Genomic DNA, 19,501 nt, shown 5'->3' with positions numbered 1-19,501 from the left:
CAACTTTAGGTTTACTCCCTTCTTTTAAGTGAGGTGCTTGAGCATTTATTAGATTATTGCTTTCTTTAAGGCTTGTTCCCCTCCCACCAAAAGATCAGCTTTAGGTTTACTCCCCTTCTTTATGTCTATGTGGTACCATTTCTAAGGAGCTCATGCAAAGTGCATATAGCAGAGTCATTGTTATAGTTAATAATCGTAGGTTCTCTCTCTCTTTCTCTCCATGCCCACTCTAGCATGTAGTCGATTTGCACCCATGCAAGGTGTAGATTACATATTTCTATCATGGTATAATTTGTTAAACAAGCATGCCATCTTGTTGACAACTTAATCTCATTAAAAAGACTTCTCATAAGGTCACAAGGAGGACCAAAATTTGCATGTAAAACACTTTTAGTGGTCGCATTGGAGACAAGCTCACACTAAACAAGTGGGCTTTGTGGGAGAGTTGGTACATGAAGCTCACTCTAAACAAATATTATTGCCATTTGACCCTAAATTAGGCATGTTTTTTTATATGTGCTCTCTTCAAAGTTCTAGGAATTAAGCCCCCTTTGTTTAGTCCAACTAGCTACCCACGATAGCACTTGCTTCCCCTCCCACCATGCCATACATTCTAACAACAAAGACACTCAAGCCTCTCTTCGTTGTAGAGAACACATCGAGCTATACTCGAGATAGGAAGATGAGGGGAGAGAGAGAGAGAGAGGCGTGTGAGAAAAATGGGACCCGACAAGCCATGTTGTAGAGTGCACAAGAGATATCATGCTTGTTGTGACAAAGAGAGCCCCTTGAGTGTGTGTGTGTGTGTGAGAGAGAGAGAGAGAGAGAGAGAGAGAGAGCCGTGTGAGAAAAATGGGACTCAACAAGCCATGTCGTAGCGTGCACAAGAGATATCATGCTTGTCGTGACAAAGAGAGGCCCCTTGAGAGAGAGAGAGAGGCGCGTGAGAAAAATGGGACTCCAGAAGCCATGTTGTAGAGTGCACAAGAGATATCATGCTTGTCGTGAGACAAAGAGAGCCCCTGTGAGTGAGAGAGAGAGAGAGAAAGATAGAGACGAGACGAGACCGCTTAACGTCGACTTTTTTGATCTAAAGAGACCAATCAATGGAGAGACCTGAACCTTGGTGGGTTCATGTCATCCCAAGGGCAATTACACTAGCCAATCTACCACACTTGGGTGATAGAAAGGTAATGCGAATTGTCCTCTTTTACACACACCCACTTGAGAGAGAGATCTAAGTGGGTTACATGCATATATTTTTTGGAAATTTAGTAGAAAGAAAAATTAAAAATATGGGAGGGCGAGACTTGTAGTGCACTAAAATTTAACACGCCATGGTACACAGAGAAAATTTCAACATAGACTAGCGTATGAAGACAAAGAATTTGCCATTTTGAAAACTCAGAGTGAGTTTTACACACGACGCCGTCGTCGTCTTCTTCTCCTGTTCATTGTCTGACTCTTTGTTCTCTGTGCAAGCTTCACAAAACAACGCAATAGCTTCCAACAAGCTCGGCCGCTAGGGTTTTCTGCAGATAAACAGAATCTATCTGCATTGCAGTGCACGGCTTTTCCAGCCTTATTTCGGGGTAGGCCATCTCCCTCTTTCTGCACAGTGCATCGATTTTGTTTACTTTTTCCGTTTGCACGCCATGGCGTCATAGCACCTTCTCGGCAGCTTTCACGCCATATCTCCATTTCAAGGCATTTCTTGGATGCCTTGATCGGATCTTTTGCGATTCCTGCATCTGTGCCTTGGGATTGCACGCAATTCAAAGTAAAGAAATCAAAACGCAGTGCAGATCACGTACATTTCGGCAAGGTTGAGAGATGATCAAGCAGGAAAATGATGTCAGCGCTGCTCATTAGGGTTTCTTGACATCCTCACGAACATATACCTTTCGGAACAATGTTCTGCTTTGCTGCTGATAGCCTGAAAGTTTTGCTTCTCGGCAACATAACTGCTGGATTGAGCTTTTAGAAAGGAAGCATTGAAGCTATGGTTGTGGCGGATCCTTTTCTTGACATAGCCTGGTAATGTAAGCTGTTGGATTTCAGAGCTTGAAAAGAAAGCATTGAAGCCTCAAAGCTATGGCTATGTCGAAGCTTGGACTTCCTGGAGTTGCAGGAATGCTGGTAGGTCCGGCTGCCAAGGAAAACAGTGGCTCGGCCCATTGCAGTTCTCATGGTCTTATTGCTTACGGGGCCGGCAGCAGCATTGTCATTGTAGATGTGCGGTCGATGCAGCTGGTAACAGTTCTCCCCATGCCCTCTCCAGGAAGCACTGCCTTTCTGCCAGCTCCTTTTGTCACAGCACTCCAGTGGACACCAGAAGGTTTACAGCGTGATCTCACTCAAGAATCTCCCACAGCACATTTGCGTCTTGCAGTGGGGGATAGACAAGGCCGGATTGCCATTTGGAATGTTGGCACTGGAGAAATAAGCACATGGCTCAGTCTGGAAGTAGACAGAGGGAAACTAGGAATACAAGACATTTGCTGGGTTTATGGACAACCATGGTTATTGATTGCTATTCATGGTGCATCCTTAATTTCTCTGTGGGACACGAGTACTGGACGGTCTATCTGGAGGCTAGATGCATCTCCTGAAGTCCTCGGCTGCATCAAGTGTGATCCATTTGATGCTAGACAAGTTTGTATTGTAGGTTCAAAAGGCCTTTTACTATCAGTTTACATTGGAGGATTGTCGGAGCTGGATATTTCTGTCAATCGTTACCAACTTAGTATCATGGAAGAGCGGGGAAATAGTTCTGTGGCTGGTTCTGGAAAAGGTGGTGGAGGGTCAGGCGATAGGGATTCAGGAAAAGATGGGGGGAGCGTGTCTGGAATATCGCATTCAGGGTCTTTTGCAGCTGTTAATCCAGCTTTAGCTCTTGTGCCAGGCAACAATATCAGGTGCTTGTTCTCCACCACAAGCAGAGGAATATTATACATCATGTTTCCCAGAGAACTCTTTGTGTTTGACCTGCAGTTTGGAACAGTGCTTTCAAATGCTGGCCTGCCCAGAGGCTGTGGCAAACTCCTGGACCTGGTGGCTGTTGTTGACGGGGATGTCCTATACTGTGCTCACGTGGATGGAAAACTAACAGCGTGGATAAGAAAAGAGTGTGTATTCAATTTTAAATTCCACTTTTTGCATAGTTGTTTTCTATTTATATCTAGGTCTCATCAATGCAGTTGCCCATCCTTATTTGATAAGTTCTGTCAGAACAATTTGTGCTATTTTTGAGGATTATTAAAGTGAAATACTTGAGAGAGAACTTTGTTATGTTTGTTACTTTGTAACCTTGTGCTGTATGCTCAGGGAGAAATACAGTTAAAAAATTTGAGAAAGTTGAGCTGAACAAGCTCAACACAAAGAGAGAACCTCAAAGAATAATGAAATTGTAAAGGAAGGTGATATTGCAGAGCAAGAGGTGATTGTGGGCTCCCCTTCTCATAGGTATAGGTGGTGGGGGGTGGTTTAGTTGGTCTACCTGTTGGGGAGCTAGTGGACCTTTGATGTGGTTGTGCTCAATATACGAGGTGTATACTTACATGCTCATCAATGAAGAAAAGATATTACATCTGCATCTTTTGCTTGCTCAAATTTTTGATGTGTACCAAGAGTTTATATCCTTGCCTTTCATAACCTCCAGAGAACCAATTTTCTCTCATGATGGCACAAATTATGCTATTAGGAAGCTGAAGATGAGTGTAATGCTGCTAGTCAAAGGCTCGTTGAGTATCATGAATCAAAGGAAAAGAGAAGACCAGGCTTGAAGAGTAGCAGAACCTGTGACCCACCTACAATAGATTAGGTTGAGAGAATTATCAAGGGCCATGAACAGCATAAATAACTCTCCACACTTGTGTTCTCCAATTTAGTGGAATCTGCGACCCACCTAGATAGCAGTTTAGTGGAATTCTGTTTAAATTTGTAAGCCTGATTCAGTTTAGCAGTACAATAGATTAGGTTGAGATAATCATCGAGCCGCCTCTCCTGTTCTTTATGGCTTCTGAGATTTGTGCTTCAAAGTAGACACTTTCACATAGCATAGCTTGACATTTGTATTGGAGAAATTTTGGAGAAATTTTCTTTAGAGAAGGTTTAGGTAGTCAATTTAGAGCAACAACTTTTTTGGTTTTTGAGACGATTTAAATTTGCAGATCAATTTTCAAGGTTGGTGTAGTGCATCGTGACACAAGTATAAGAGTAGGTTTCTTTTAACTCTCTACCAAAAGGTGGTTTCTTTTAACTCTCTACCAAAAGGTGGTTTCTTAGTGTCTGGCTTGGACTTCTAATAGATTTGGTGGAACCGCACATGCTTATTGGTCATCCTACTTCATGTGAGGCCTAAAGAAAAGTCACATCAACTTCTCCTACATGGGCAATGTCGAGACACGGGAATATTGTGAGCTTCTTGTAGAAGCACCCTATAGCAATCATCACCCGACCACAAAGGCAGTCCTTGTAGTACAACCATCCATTCTAAATGGTATACTAAGAAGCAATGCCTTGCTTGCACTTGCTCCACGGTGCTTTAAAATTTGAATTCTTTGCATACATACCCTTGATAGGCACAACATGCTCCTTGTCACAAGCCTCCACAGATTGTACAAGATACGGTTTGCGGCTTCTTGGCACATACTCAACTTGGAAGGTAAACTGCAAAGGGAAATGCCAACAATGATGTTGAAGAGGAGACAAATCTCGTAGAGATTTGGTGAGTATATACCTGAGAGATTCGTGGTTTGTCACGTGCATCCTGCACTTGGATGCCACGTGGACATATCTATATAGCAGGAGTGGTAACTGGCCCCTTGTGAGCCCTAGTCCGGGATGAGTCAGCTAGGGACCTACTCTAAGTGTCCAACGTGAGGTGTACAAGTCCTGTACATGGTCATGGTGAGGTGTGCATGTCCCGCACATGGAGCAGTGCCAGTCCATATTGTGAGTCACCCTCTCGAACGATGTAGAGGTGTATCGGACACCAATGTTAGGTTTTAGGAATCTTGTTGCAGGCATACATTGGTATGTGGATAGGTAGGCAAAGGCGTAGCCTTAAGGGCCTTGCCTACAAGGTGGGCAGCTTATGTGTGCCACCCTAGGGGCCAAGGAGGCTCCGTGCCCAAGCAACCAGCCCATAGCAGGGCTGGGCAGCAAGTCGGCAGCCCATAGGAATGGCGTGCACAGAGAGAGAGAGAGAGAGAGAGAGAGAGAGAGAGAGAGAGAGAGAGAGAGAGAGAGTATTGGGTCCTGAATATCCTCTGTAGGGTCCCCACAACGAATGGTGTATTTGCTTTATTAGAATGATGCAAATTCTGCAAATAAAAATTTGGTTCTTGACCTGCACTCTTCACCTTGGTTGAGAGCTCCCCTTGGCTGTCCTGGCCCTTGGAACACACCACTCTTTGTGAATAATGAGATGCTTGACTGGATTTATGCCTAACCTATTTATAGGTCTTGAAAGTGCTGGTCGGCTAGTTCAAATAGGGGTCGGCCTATTCTGAAATCTCCACGACCAGGTCTTATGCCTTTTTAATCATGTGCTTTCACATTGTGGTCCTAGCTGCCCTGTGCATAATGGCCAGGTTGCTGCCTATGCCTGCGCTGGCTGCTGGGCAGCCCTTATGCCCTGGCCACCTGGCTGGGCTGGCCTCAAGGGCCTGTCGGCTGGTTGCCCAAGTCCCATGGGCTGGCCGACAGCCTGCCACAGCCCATCCTTGGCTGGTGGGCAAGGCCATGGGCCATGTTGGACCCATTGGGGTGGCCTAAGGCCTACCCCATGCCCAATGTAAGGGATTCCATGCCTATTCTGGGGTATCCCTAAGGGCTTCCCCCCTTCTACATGCAATCTACATGCTTCCTATACAGATTCCTAGTGTTCGGTTGCAAACCCAGCACTTAGAACACCTGACATCGTTCCAGAGGGAGACTCATAGTACGTGCTGGCCCTGCTTCATGTGCAGGACAATGCACACGTGACCAAGACGATGTACGGGGCTTGTACACTTGACCTTGGACGCTTAGAGTGGAACCTTGGCTAACTCGTCCTGGATTGGGGCTCAGATGGGACCAGTTTCCACTCCCGGTCCTCCACCTTTTGGCTAGATATGTCCACGTGGCATCCAAGCGCAGGATGCACGTGACATCCTCTTTTGCTAACTTGACGAAAGCTGCATAGCCTCCAGATAGTCCATCAATAAAGTTGGATAGTCGTCAAAGAAGTCTTTGTCAAGCCAAACCGTTTCGTGAGTCCCTTGGTCTCGAAACTTTGTGAGGAACTGACTTTGTCTTTGGTTAGAGCCTGGAGCTGTGCAAAAGGATCTGTTCAAGAACCATCACTTCAACTTCATCAACTATGTCTGGTCCTGCTTCGTCTTTAATTTCTGAAGGGATTGGACTTGCATATGGTTTCAGCTAATTGACATGGAACACATCGTGCATTATCTAGCTCGGAGGTAGCTTCAACTTCATTGACACCTCCTTGATCTTTCTCTGGATAGGAAAAAGTCCGAATGTGACAAAATTCCTCGTTGCTTTTGTTTTTCCATTGTTCATGTGTGGCATATGTAGCCTTACATGACATACATGTATGGCTTGTGGAGCTTGACATGGTGTGTTTGTATGGCATATGGACCTTGACATGACAGTATTGTATGGCTCATGGAGCCTGACATGATGTGATTTCCCGGGACTAGCTATCTTGGTGATTATTTGTATTTATGTTTTGGAAAGATTCCGGAAGGATCATGGATCTCTGAACACTTTACTTGATACAACTGAGCATATGGGTGTTTCTTCCGGTCTAGTTGCACTCATGTGTGTGCATGACCTTTAATTTATATTTGGATGACTTGTCTTGTTTGCCTAGACAATGCTTGAGATTACTGCCTGTGTTGTCCATGGGGCCGGGGATGCCTGGGCACCCTGTGGACGTGTATGTGCACACCTGTTTTGGACTAACAAGTGGTCTACATGTGTTTTACAGGTGGAAAGTGTCCTTGCAAACTCAATTTACAGCTTTATGATTTCACATACTAATATTTATTGATGTAGGTTCACACTCACTTATAAGTGATTGGGCAAACTTATAAGTGTATACACTGGGTAGGACTATTTTAATACACGTGGCGGCCAAAGGATGGGCACTGGACAAACTTATGGGCTGATTGCCTGTAGGCGCCCCTCTCTGGACCTAAAAAGCACACGCTTGGATATTTTTGGCGGAACAAGCTCTATTAGTGGAGAGAAGTCGATTTTGGGCTGATCGCAGGCTTTACTGGTGCATGGTGAAGCTGGCCGACCTGATCTCGAGCTGTTTTACTGCTAGTCGTATCGTCTAGGTGGCTGGTGGGAGCTGGTCGACTGAACCAGAGGCTTCCCTTGAGCTGGGCGATTGCTAACAGGCCTTGAAAAGCTGCTGGCTGACTCATCTTTGTAGATCAGAAGCTGATTGATTTGTGTGGGGACTTCTATCTGCTGGCCGGTTGTCTTTTGGTGTGTAAACCTTTGCTGGCCGGCTTCCTTTGAGACCCCTGAGAGCTGGTCGACTGCTGAAACAGTCCCTTAAGGCTGGTCGATTTGCTTTGTGGGCTTGGCAGGGTTGAAGATGGTTTTACAGGGCTGTCCCGGGCTGATGTGGGAACGGTGTGGGCTGTCCATGGATGTCCTGCATGTGCTCTAAGCCGGGAAAGCTCTCCTGTTCTGTGAACGAACACCGAATTCAGCGTATGTTTTGCTTTTGTTTTCATCTTGTATTGGAAGAATCAAGTGCTAGCCAGTGGTGTATCTGAAGCAGACTCCTTTTTGGTAATCTAACCATAAAGGGGGGGGCTCAACCCATCTTCTGGCCCCTAGTGTGGTGTACTGTGTAGAGTTGTCATGTGCATAAAATGCCATGGACATTCTCAGATGCTGGTCCAGAAGAGGCAGCTAGAAAAAGAGTATAAGAACCAGATAGCTCCAGGATTATGGAGCACAGAGTGCAGATTGGCTAGTGTGGACGTGGAGAAGACCAGGATGCTGTCGGCTGCATGAAGGGGTACTGTCAGCTGCTTCCAGGAGACGTCGGCTGTACCAAAGACCAAGGTGGCTGCAAAGCGCAGCATTTTTATGATTTATATAGCCAGTCGGCTGGCCGATTGCTGGCCGGCCAGCACTTCATTATTCCAAAGGGCCTATAAAAGGCACTCAAGTCTCATCATTAGAATCATTCATTCCTTTATGGAATGGGTCATTAGAGTAGGACTAGATTTTGGTGTTTATCACCTTTTGTATGAAGGCAACCTAGGGCTGTAGATTAGGTATCTTTTTGTACCTTATGAATATACTAAATTTCCAGCATATCTCTCTCTCTACTCTCCCTTCTGTTTACGTTTTTGCATCAGCATGTTCTCAGTAGTGTTTAGGGCTGAAAGAAGACCCCTAGAGCTTCCGCGTGTTACATTGGTATCAGAGCATCAGGCTTAGCAAAGCTAAACACTGACTCAGTCCCATATGATGGTGTACAGGTCCAAGGTACAGGAAAGTACACGGGTACGAAGCCCAAGGCAACGAACACAGGAACAGGAAGAGCTCCCAGGAGGTTTGTTGGTGGTGTTCCACAAAGCCAGAGGGGATGGCAGTCCTGTGAGCCAGATAGGTTCTCGGGCAACGGTCCCAAGGGAGGATTATCCTCCAAGGGGTGATGTGAGAGTGCCAGACTCATTTCTCAAGAATGAAGACGAAGACAGTGTTCAGAGTCAGGGCAGGAATGGATTAGGGATTGGAGGGAACATATGCATAGATCTTATTCAGAGTCAGAGTGGTTTTGGAGACCAGGTCGGGTTTTCAGAGAAAAGGGTTGCCAGGGATGGATGGATCACAGAGGGACTCCGGAAATAGAGTGGGATGATGACAGTCATCCAAGAACAGGTTGGAATCCCGTCATCAAGTTTAGCAGAGGGGGATGTCATGTGCATAAAATGCCATGGACATTCTCAGATGCCGGTCCAGAAGAGGCAGCCAGAAAAAGAGTATAAGAACCCGATAGAACCAGGATTATGGAGCACATAGTGCAGATTGGCTGATGTGGCCTTGGAGAAGACCAGGATGCTGTTGGCTGCATGAAGGGGTACTGTCGGCTGCTTCCAGGAGACGTCGGCTGTACCAAAGACCAAGGCTGCATGAAGGGGTACTGTCGGCTGCTTCCAGGAGACGTCGGCTGTACCAAAGACCAAGGCTGCTGAAGGGGTACTGTCGGCTGCTTCTAGGAGACGTCGGCTGTACCAAAGACCAAGGCGGCTGAAGGAGCATCATGACATGGCAAGGCGGCTGCAAAGCGCAGCATTTTTATGATTTGTATAGCCAGTCGGCTGGACGATTGCTGGTTGGCCAGCACTTCATTATTCCAAAGGGCCTATAAAAGGCACTCAAGCCTCATCATTAGAATCATTCATTCCTTTATGGAATGGGTCCTTAGAGTAGGACTAGATTTTGGTGTTTATCACCTTTTGTATGAAGGCAGCCTAGGGCTGTAGATTAGGTATCTTTTTGTACCATATCAATATACTGAATTTCCAGCATATCTCTCTCTCTCTACTCTCCCTTCTGTTTACGTTTTTGCATTAGCATGTTCTCAGTAGTGTTTAGGGCTGAAGGAAGACCCCCAGAGCTTCCGTGTGTTACAGTTGTTTTCTTCTCTCTTATCTGGCATGTCATGTGTTTGATCAGTATTCATGATCGATAAGATTTCCGTGTTACAGCTGCCCTTCGTTTTCATTGGTATCAGAGCCAGGTTTCTACAAAGCTTATGCCATGTATGATGCTAGATATGCCTGTAAGGAGTCATTATCCGTGAAAGAAGGTTGGGATTATGAGGTAGTCATCATTTTACTGTCGTGCTTCGAAAGGGCTTACCTTTGGTTTAAGTGGTCCCTTGTGAGCCTAGTCCGAGACGAGTCAGCCACGGTTCCATCCCAGTCGTCCGAAGTCAGGTGTGCATTGTCCTGCACATGAGTCCAAGGTCAGGTGTGCACTGTCCTCCTGCACATGAAACAGTGTGAGTCCGCGCTGTGAGTCTCCCTCTGGAATGATGTCAGTGATTCTGTGTATCTGGTATGGTACTGGATGCGAGATCATTGGCTAGCTATAGGGGTACCCCAAGTACTTGTGTGGGCATGGGGACGGTGAAACCAGCCCCATGAGGGCCAGGAAGGCCCTGGCTGTACCCACCAGCCATGGATAGGCCATGGAGGGCTGTAGGACAGCCCTAGGGGTAGCATACAGGTTGTCCAGCCTCTTTATGGTTGTAAGGGCAAGTATGGGGCAGCCCATACAGGCTGCCCAGGCTCCAAACAGCATGCATACAGTGCCCAGGCCTGTTAGAAAACCAAGCGCCTAGTGCCCAGCCATCAAGGAAAAGATGCGCAACATTTTATTGATTTTATTCAGCATTTAATGCTGTTTATAGAGTCGTGGGCAATTATTGAGAGAGCCGATTGGATTAGAGCTGGCCGACTGCCTATTTTGGGTAGTATAAATACCAAGGCCCCAAATCCATTGTGTTATCTCATAATTCACCAAGAGCTAAGGCAATCAAGGGCCAAGACAACCAAGGAGTTGCTAACGCAAAGAGGTGAAGGACTGCAGGTCAAGGGCAGAGTTATCTCAGCCAAGAAAAGTCAAGTTTTCGTGTATTTTCTTTTCAGATTTACATCATTCTAATAAAGCAAATACACCATTCGTGGTGGGGGGCCTACAGAGGGTATTTGGGACCCAATATTGTGTCATCTCCTCTCTCCCTCTCTCTATTTTCTACACATCTTCATTCAGTTTTGTGCATTAATTCCGTTGCGAAAAGTGTGCTGATTTCTGAGCATTGAAGCTACCGATCTCCCTCGAAGCTTCCGCATGCTACAGTGGTATCAGAGCCTACTTCAAGTGCAAAGATTCAGCGCTCGTGTGGTTGGTTTTTAGACGCCGGTGGACTACCCTTTTCGAAGTAACTCCTGTCCCTCGAAGGACGGTTGGTTTTCAGCCTTCGGAAGCCTCCGGACGTCTCCCACACACAGTGGATGGTCAGATTGCGGTCTGGAAAGGAAGCGCGTTTTTCTGCTATGGCGAGCTTCGACGACAAGAGAGACCAAGAACCTTGGGACCAGAGTGCACCGGGCAGCCCAGCTAGGGCACCAGGCTTGAGTGTTACAGATATGTTCTAGCAGATGATGCGAGCAATTGCAGACCAAACAACCAAGTTGGAAGAGCAGAAGGCGCAGATCTTGGCTCTGGAAGAGCGTACCCGTTCTCCAGCGTTGCGTTTTCCATCTCCTCCTCCCTCTCCTTCCGTATCCCAGATTCTAGATCCTCGACACAGGGACCCTCTCGTGGGGTCACGACCGTAGCTGAGCTCTTTGCTTGGGTTGAGATGTGTGCATTGGAGATCCGACAATGTGAAGACGAAGCCATGCGACATGTGGAACATGAGCATTACCTTGCTGCTTTGGACGCCAGATTGACACCAGCGGCGCTTTTGAATCATTTTCTCGAGAAAATGAACTTCATCAGTAAGTATAATGGTAAACTCGATCCCATAACTCTTTATTCATGGTTGCATCAGTTTGAAGCTTACTTTGCCGCAGTTAGAAAGACAGATACTGACAGAGTGATCTTAGCCGGTTGGTACTCCGAAGGTGAGGCCATTCCTTGGTGGACTCAGTGGGCTCATGTCCACACCAGATTAGGTATGGCAGCTTATGTGTGGGACGAGTTTGTCTGCAACCTTAAGGAGCGGTTTCTACCGCCCCACCACCTTGAGCGACTCGAAGACGAGTTCAAGGGAGCGCGTCAGAACGCGCAACCAGTTTTTTAGTTTGCCAATAGAATTTTGACTTTATGTTTACAATTAGGCTTATGTGATTCGGACAAGAAAGGTAGTTTTTGTATGGCCTTGACGCACAAATCCAGTGGGAGGTGCGTATGTTTAGGCCAACCACCTTCGAAGACGCACTCTCGCTTGCGCAGAGTGCAGAAATGAAGCATAATGGTGGCAAGCCCAAGACTTCCCAGCCGGCTGCTCTCAGGGCTACTCCCAAGGGGGGAAAAAGGCCAGAACCAGACGAGGTCTTCCCCAGGACAGAGCACGGGAGCCTCTGGCTCCAAGAACTTGAACAAATGCGTCTAACCTTACTCTAGACCAGAAAGCGGAGGCAAGCAAGACAGGCGAAAAGTTGAGTGTTGAGGAGCTTTCTTAGTACAAGAAGGAGGGTAGATGTTTCCTTTGTCATACAAAAGGACATACTTCTCGGGAGTGTCCTAAGAAGACTCCAAAGACCGCCGCCGCTGCCTCCACAGCTGCCGTGGTGAGCCCAGCTCCCACAGAGACTAGTTCTTCAAATCCTAGTGCTTCAGTTGGAGCAATTATTAGCTAGGAACTCAAAGATAAGCAGAAGGGCGCCCATGACCAAGAGTATGAGCGCAACGAATTGCTCAAGTCCTTTGGCTACATAGGTGGCCAGAGAGTCGTTGTCTTGTTTGACAGCTGCAGCACGGAGGATGTGGTCACAGAACAGGCCGCTAGGCGTGCCCGTTTCGTCCTGACTTCGGTGAACAAACAGGTTGAGGGTTTTAGCATAGGCATCACAACGAGCGTCAAGTATAAAGCTCTAGGTGCTAAGTTAGTTATTTAGGGCATAGAATTTGTGCGTGATTTTATGGTTGCTCCTCTTGTAGGAGTAGACATAATTTTGGGTATATAGCGGTTTCAAAATTCACAAGTTTCTTCTCGATGTCAAGTGGGACAAGCACACGTTCCAGATCAATGGGAATGTGTCAAATGCCCCAGTGACCATTAAGTGTGAGCCAAGAATTCTAAACTTTTCGCCCATAAGCCACTTGTAGGCTAAGCGAGCAGTCAAGAAAGGCGCACATTGTGCCATGATATACATCCAGGCAGCCCAGACGGTGGCCTGCGCTTCCGAGAAGTACTCGGCTCTCCATGAGAAGTTCCAGAAGATTTTTCTTTGGGACAGTCTCCCTCCCCAGCACCCCTCGTCCAGACCAGAGGACCACAAGATTGACCTCCTCCTAGGCTCAGAACCCCCGAGCAAGTTTTCGTATCGCCTTTCCAAGGCAATGGAATCGTTTAAAGAGTGGGCACCACCAGGTGAGGATTGTGGAGGGGGACATCCCTAAGACAACCTTCCGTACGGAACGGGGGTATAAAATGGTATACATCAATGAAGGGGGTGTCCACAGCTCCCTGAAGAACATGCCTGGGTCTGCTCTGAAGCGAGCCAGTCGCTCCGCACCCTCTTTGTGAAACTGAGCTATGATCTCTGTCATCTCTCTATGGTATAGGCGTGGTGTCCGAAAGCCAGGTGTCCTTTGTCTCCTGTGGGCTCTGAGTGTCTCTGCTCTCTGGAGAGTGATTCCTTGCTGTGTAGGGGCTCAGAGAACGTGGCACAGAGAGAGAGAGAGAGAGCGAGCAGGGGATTGAAAATGTCAAAACCTTAAACCTTTGCTAAGGCTAAAGTCAATTAAAAAACCCTTACCTCACGTTTTTTTAATGAAAGAAACGTTTCTTATTGTAAGAAACGGCCTATACGTTTCTTTTCGAAAGAAACACGTTTCTTTGCTGATATGGCTGCAATTTTGAAAATTCAGGCCAACCAGTGTCCACACCTCCTATGAGGAAAACGCTGAAGAGAAGGTACCTTTGGGTCCAACGGGAGGAGCCCAAGTGAAGGTAGAGTTACCAGCAGAAACAACTCAGAAAAACGTAGCAACCATGGCTGCAAATCTGAAAACACAGAAGTGTTTGGGGCAGGAGGTAGGGCAAATTCTGGAAAAGCAGAAGAGATATGGCACCACCAAGTCCTCAGATCAGCAAACAGCACTAGAAGAAACAACCTGTAGAAAAAAACGCAGCATGTATGCTGCTGGTCCTGTACAAAACAAGCTGCCAAACACTACAGGGAGTGGTAAATGCTGAAAACGCTGCAAACTGCTGTAGAAAACCACCAGAAGAAAAAACGTAGCACTCTAGGTGCTGCAGCCCTCAAAACGGAGCATAAAACAGGTGAGGGGGAAGTCTCAAGAGGTCAAACCGGCTATGGATGACCATGGGCTGCAATGGAGAAGCGCCTGAAAGAGGCAAGTGACCAGCAGCAACCTGAGAGAAAAAAAAATGCAGATCTGTCCACCTTGCTGAAAACGCAAAAATGCAGGAGGGAGAGGAGGGAGCATCCAACACTGTTCTTCACCGGTGCTCTAATACCATGATAGAATGTGCAGTGGAAGAAGGGAAAGTGGAAACACAGGAGAGAGAGTGAGAGAGAAAGATGGAGAGGAAACACGGGTGAGAACTTGCTCTCAATATCATCATCAAAAGGAATACATGTCCCAAGCAAGAGGGGAGGAAAACCTCGTATTTGAGGGACTGCAGCAAACAATGCTAAGCAAGCAGTGAAGAATGAGGGAGGCAAGCCAGCTATATATATGCCCATAATACATATGAAGGCAGCCGACTAGGGAAAAGGTCCTCCACGACTAGGGAAAAAGCCCAAGACTCCATAAAATGGGGAATAATATGGGAAAACATATGTGAGGGGTGACTAGCCCCTCTAGCTAACATGGTCAGCCCTAGAGGCTAAAATAGGACACCAAACAAGAAGCCAGCAACAAGGGGATGATGTCTAACATAGAGGCACACCTCGTAACAACTATGGTTCTGCAACTTTTGTTGAGATATGTCCGTGTGGCATCCAAGTGCGAGATGTGCTTGACATTGCCGTAAAAAACTTGACGCTTTGATACCTTGTTTATGAATTGATTAATTGCGATTAGCACCTAATCAAAGACTTAAACCTATGCACAAACTGCCTCTTCTTCATGCTCAATACACTGTAGAGAGAGAGAACCTAATCTACCTTGTATTACTAACATGAAATATATACAATGTTGAATGGAGATATCAATGGTAGTACTACTCCTAGGTTCTCAACAATAGACACAAAAAATAGGAGTCTAGGCCCTAGCCATATTCATTCATTGATCAATGAATGAATATGGCTAGGGCCTGGACTCCTATTTTTTGTGTCTATTGTTGGTGAGTTGGCTACCAACACTTCCAACCCTAATAATAATGTCTAACTTAGTGTGTTCACACAATAATCAAATAACTCTGTCCACGCTGGGCTGGTCATTGGGCGCTTGGACAATATTACAAAGATCAGCACAATACCTTTACAAACACATGAATCTGGCCACGTACTCGACTTTTGAGGCTGCCTCACCCTTGTTAAAGAAGAAGGGTACTAAATGGAAAACTGATAAAAAATGCCAAAGAAAGCAGTAAGAAGAGTGGAGGAAAGCAATGGAGATGGAACAAGGAAGAAAGTAGAGGTAGAAGAAAGTAGATATGATGAAAACTTGTGAAGGAAAATCCCCAAGGTAGCCAATACTAATTATGTAAGTGGTTGTCTAATCACTAGCCTTCTAGGTATATCTCAGGATGGGGGCCATGGTACCCAAGTATGCCATGGTTAACCAAGGTAGGTACAATGCTAAAGTAAAGACATGCTAGCCTCTAATAATCAATCCAAAGCCTACCCACCATGAGCTCCAGTTTGGAGCCTCAAGCAAAGGTGTTGTACCCTCAACCTGAGCCCCGATGGATCCCAAGGCTTCTACGTAGGAAACCCCTCTGTTTGGGTGCCAAAAGCCTGGATGATGTCTACTCCGCAACCCCCAATGGATAGAAGCATGTTCACGTCACACTTAGGAGAGTGTGCACGTGAGAGGCTAGTACATTTGTTGCTTCATTTGAGGGTCACACAACACTCTCCCCTGCTCCTAACATTCATCCAACATGACTTGCTATTCTCAAGTGGGTTGAATCCCTTGATGGACAATGTTGACTGTAGGTCCAAAGTGTCATGAACCATACTCCTTTCATTCAGCATTTGCTGTTTTTTTTCATGGCGGGCTGATTTCACCAAGAGAATGTGCTTGGTATCGATTGCATGAAGGAAAGAAGACATTTTGCATTGATGGAAACTGGCAAGTCACACAAGATTTAATAGGCAAAGGGAAGACAACTGCTTTAAGTCAACTTTTGCTTCATTATGATGAGTGTAATTCAATGTGGATGGCAAAGAAACCAGAAGACAGTGGAAGTAAGGGGAAAAAGTTACACAAGATTTTACATATGAAAAGAAGGAACTGTTTGAGATAATCGATTTGAGTCTACTCTTGCATGATTATGACAAGTGTAGATCAACGTGCAAGGCAAAAAACAAAGAAGGAAAACACATGAAAAAGAAAAGCACCAACAAATCAAGTGAGACGCTTCCTCACTTTTGAGGAGATTTGAAGCTTGAAAGTCGTTAGCACCAAGGCAGGTTAAGGTAGCAATCATGACTCCTTTTAACTATATTTAATCATTTGAACTGTTTTTGACTAGATTTGATCCATTTTGAGGAACTTGGATCAGGGTTGATCAAGGCTGATGTATGTGACCATTTCATTCAGCTTTGACCAGAGTCAGACTGTCAGATTTTGAAAGAACTCATAAGCATAGTTTTCTTGATGCTTTTTGGTCATTGGTTGATGGAAATGTGTTTTTTGAAGAAGGAAGTGCGAGTTCCACTTCTTCTTTGGTCTGATTGATTGATTCTAATTGTGATTTGTGTGACTTGGTATAAATGTAGAGTTCCCTTTTGGTAAGGTTCATGCACGCTGAGAAATTAGAAGAACCTTGGGTGGGGCATGGAACCAGCTTGATTTTTTTGGTCCCTATTGTGTTGTACAGTGTACTTGCACAGCATGTTTTGCAGCATCGCCGAGTGTTAGAATTTATCTCTTTCAATATTTTAAGTGCTTAGATCTCTAGCTTTTTCTGCCCTTGAGATTGTTTTTTAGAAAAAGTACATCATCGGATACAATGCATATGTTGGTAGGGTTTGGAGGTTGGTCTTTTACCTGGCTAATTTAAACAGACCTTCGCTCTGGACTTTTGCAGAAATCAGCAGGTCTATTCTCTTTGTTTCATGGATGTCCTCTTGCCTTCATTGGGAACATCTGTGCCTGCCCCAGCTATCCTTTCTGTTGTGAATTGCTCATTCCAGATTCTTGTAGAGAACTCAGGAAACAACATACTGAAAGAGTCCTCCGCTCCTTCCCTACAACTGAAACCATCTCCAAAGCCAGGATCTGTACCTTTAGTAGCAATCACCACTCCAGTAGCTGGCAACAGCAGCCCTTTATCTTCTAGATTGAAGGATGAAGATAAGGCTTCTGTTGAGACTACACTTTTATCTATTTCTGATGATGGGAGATTATGGCATTGGTCTATGGTTTCTGGGGGCTCTGGTGGACATTCTTCAGAAAACATAGCTGTAAATGCCAGTGACAAATCAAGTCTTCTTATTAAAGATGAAGAAAGTAGAGAGAACGGCGAGGCAGGAAGCCAAGATATTCCATCAGGAAAGCTTGATTCAAATCTTCTCACTCTAACATTCAAGGTGGGATACCTAAGGGGATCAATGGTGGACATTCATTCTATTATCTTTCTTTTTCCTTTAAATATGAAAATGTTACCAAGATGTGGAAGAGGCTTAATTGAAAGTTCTGAGTTTGGAGGAAGCTGTCTGTATTTGAGGATCCCTGTGTCTCTTTTGTAAATGATTTAGGTTTTGAGTGATTTGTTTTGTGGCCAGCTATTGCTAACAGGCCAGCTGAACCTTCTGCCGTCTTCAATAACTACATTAGCTGTTCCTGTGCCTTCTCTATTGGCTACCGCACCTGGTGAGAGTTCGGTTGTTGCTGTCTGAACTGTAATCTCCAGTGTAAATATTTTAGACGACTAAATGTTTTTTAAAGTTTGCGTAGGTGGTGGAAATGGGCAAGCAGTTTCAGTTCCCCTTGTAGCTTTAGCCACACAAGGTGGCACTATCGAGCTTGTTGATGCCATGTCTAATGCTATAACAAGTTCATTTCTAGTTCACACCAGTTCAGTTCGTGGCTTACGCTGGCTTGGAAACTCTCGGCTTGTTTCATTCTCTTACACAGAGGTATTTGGACTGTATCAAAATGCCAGCTGATCCTATCATTGCGCAATGCTTTAGAGTTTACTTGTGATTGTTTAAAAAAAAAATCAGTACTTGAAAATGTTGATGGTCCCATGCCTGAAAAAAGCTGCTTGCTATCTTTTGTAAAGTTGCATGTCACATGCACACTCTCCCAAAACCTCTCTCTTCATAATTGAAGCAATGTATCTGTTTCAATATGTTTCTTGGTTCTTTCTTTTAGATTGGTGAGGTAGAGTTGCCCACTTGCAAGCCTGCTACTCGCACATGTAGAGCCCAAGATTGGCGACGCTTGTCTTCTTCAAGCGTGGCCATCATGATGGATGTGGCATTCGGGGTGTGGACTGTTTTTTTGCTTTTTCACAACCTCAACCCATTTGGAGGTTTCTCCAACATCTTCTTTGGTTGCTTCCATGTCTTTTCGGAGGCCTGCATGCTCCTCCCGGAATCTTGATTTGGCCTTTTGAATCTCTACTGTGATTGCCTTCTTAGCCTTCTCTAGTTCCGCCTCAAGTTTGGCATCGGTGTCTCGCAACTGGGCAATCTCTAGAGCAAGGGCTTCTTGTGTAGCTAGTTCTCCTTCCTCTTTGCCATACTTGTGCATCTCTTCTTTGCATAATTCCATACATTTCTCCATTCATGCAGCCAGACATGTGTCCTTCCAGGCTTCCATCTCTTGTCGCATCTCATTTTGCAGCTGTTTGAACTTTGTACATTTCCTCTTTGCCCTGGATCTCAGTCTTGACAACATGAATCTCTTTTTGATGCTGGTTTGATGTCCTGTCTATCAGCTTCTTTTGGTTTGAAAGGGCCTTTGGAGCCTATTCTTCGATCTTGTTCACTTTGTCTTCAAGAGGGAGCACCATTTTCACAATCACCTAGGTGTAGCTGTGGTCAAGGACACGGGAGAAGACGGAAGCCGGCCCGATGCGCGATGGGGTAAGGGCAGGAGTGCCTAAAAAGATGTCCATCATCGAGGGGGTGAGGAGGCCCCCTAGATCTGTAGGGCTGAGGAAAAGCTGGGGCGAGGCAGCAGCTACAGATGCTCGGTGGCGGGCGAGGATCTCATCAATCTGTGGCTGGTGAGCCTGGAGTGCTCAAGGTCTAGGAGGGTGAGGCTGTCTGGCTCTTCGAAGTGCGGTGGCACTAGGTAGGGTAACTCCAGTTGAGGGGCGAGATGATGGGCCCCTCATCACTACTGTGGTGGCCTCATCGGTTGTAGTGTCCTCCTCCTGTGGGCGGAAAAAACTAGTGATGGGTGACGGGGTCAAGGATCACTGAACTCTCTGTGTCGTCGGATCTCCATTAGGAAGAGCCTGAGACAATGTTGATTTGGATACTCCACAACCCGAGATAATGGCCGAAACCTCTCTCTGAATGGGCAGTGGAATCTCCTCCTAATCTCATAATACACCGGGCACTGACAA

The 19,501-nt window shown here is 45.8% G+C and overlaps 1 protein-coding gene across 2 annotated transcripts in view; it reads left to right on the top strand.

The window, feature by feature from the left end:
* Positions 1–1,335: 1,335 nt before the first annotated feature.
* The window catches only part of LOC147627075 (uncharacterized), an 87,759-nt gene continuing 69,593 nt past the window's right edge, over positions 1,336–19,501 (top strand). The window contains exons 1-4 of one of the 2 annotated variants that reach the window (XM_086815643.1): positions 1,336–3,128; positions 17,009–17,510; positions 17,706–17,793; positions 17,878–18,059. In XM_086815643.1, coding sequence (XP_086671769.1) covers positions 2,095–3,128; positions 17,009–17,510; positions 17,706–17,793; positions 17,878–18,059 — 1,806 coding nt within the window. In that variant the 5' untranslated portion in view covers positions 1,336–2,094. Of the gene's footprint in view, positions 3,129–17,008; positions 17,511–17,705; positions 17,794–17,868; positions 18,060–19,501 lie in introns of both variants that reach the window. The other variant, XM_086815641.1, reaches the window with a different exon arrangement.

Source organism: Cibotium barometz, chromosome 21, assembly GCF_041138505.1.
Source record: "Cibotium barometz isolate CiBa-2024 chromosome 21, ASM4113850v1, whole genome shotgun sequence".
In the NCBI taxonomy this organism is placed as follows: Eukaryota; Viridiplantae; Streptophyta; class Polypodiopsida; order Cyatheales; family Cibotiaceae; genus Cibotium; species Cibotium barometz.
Note: the sequence above shows the minus strand (reverse complement) of the source record. Positions and strands in the feature narration are given on the sequence as shown.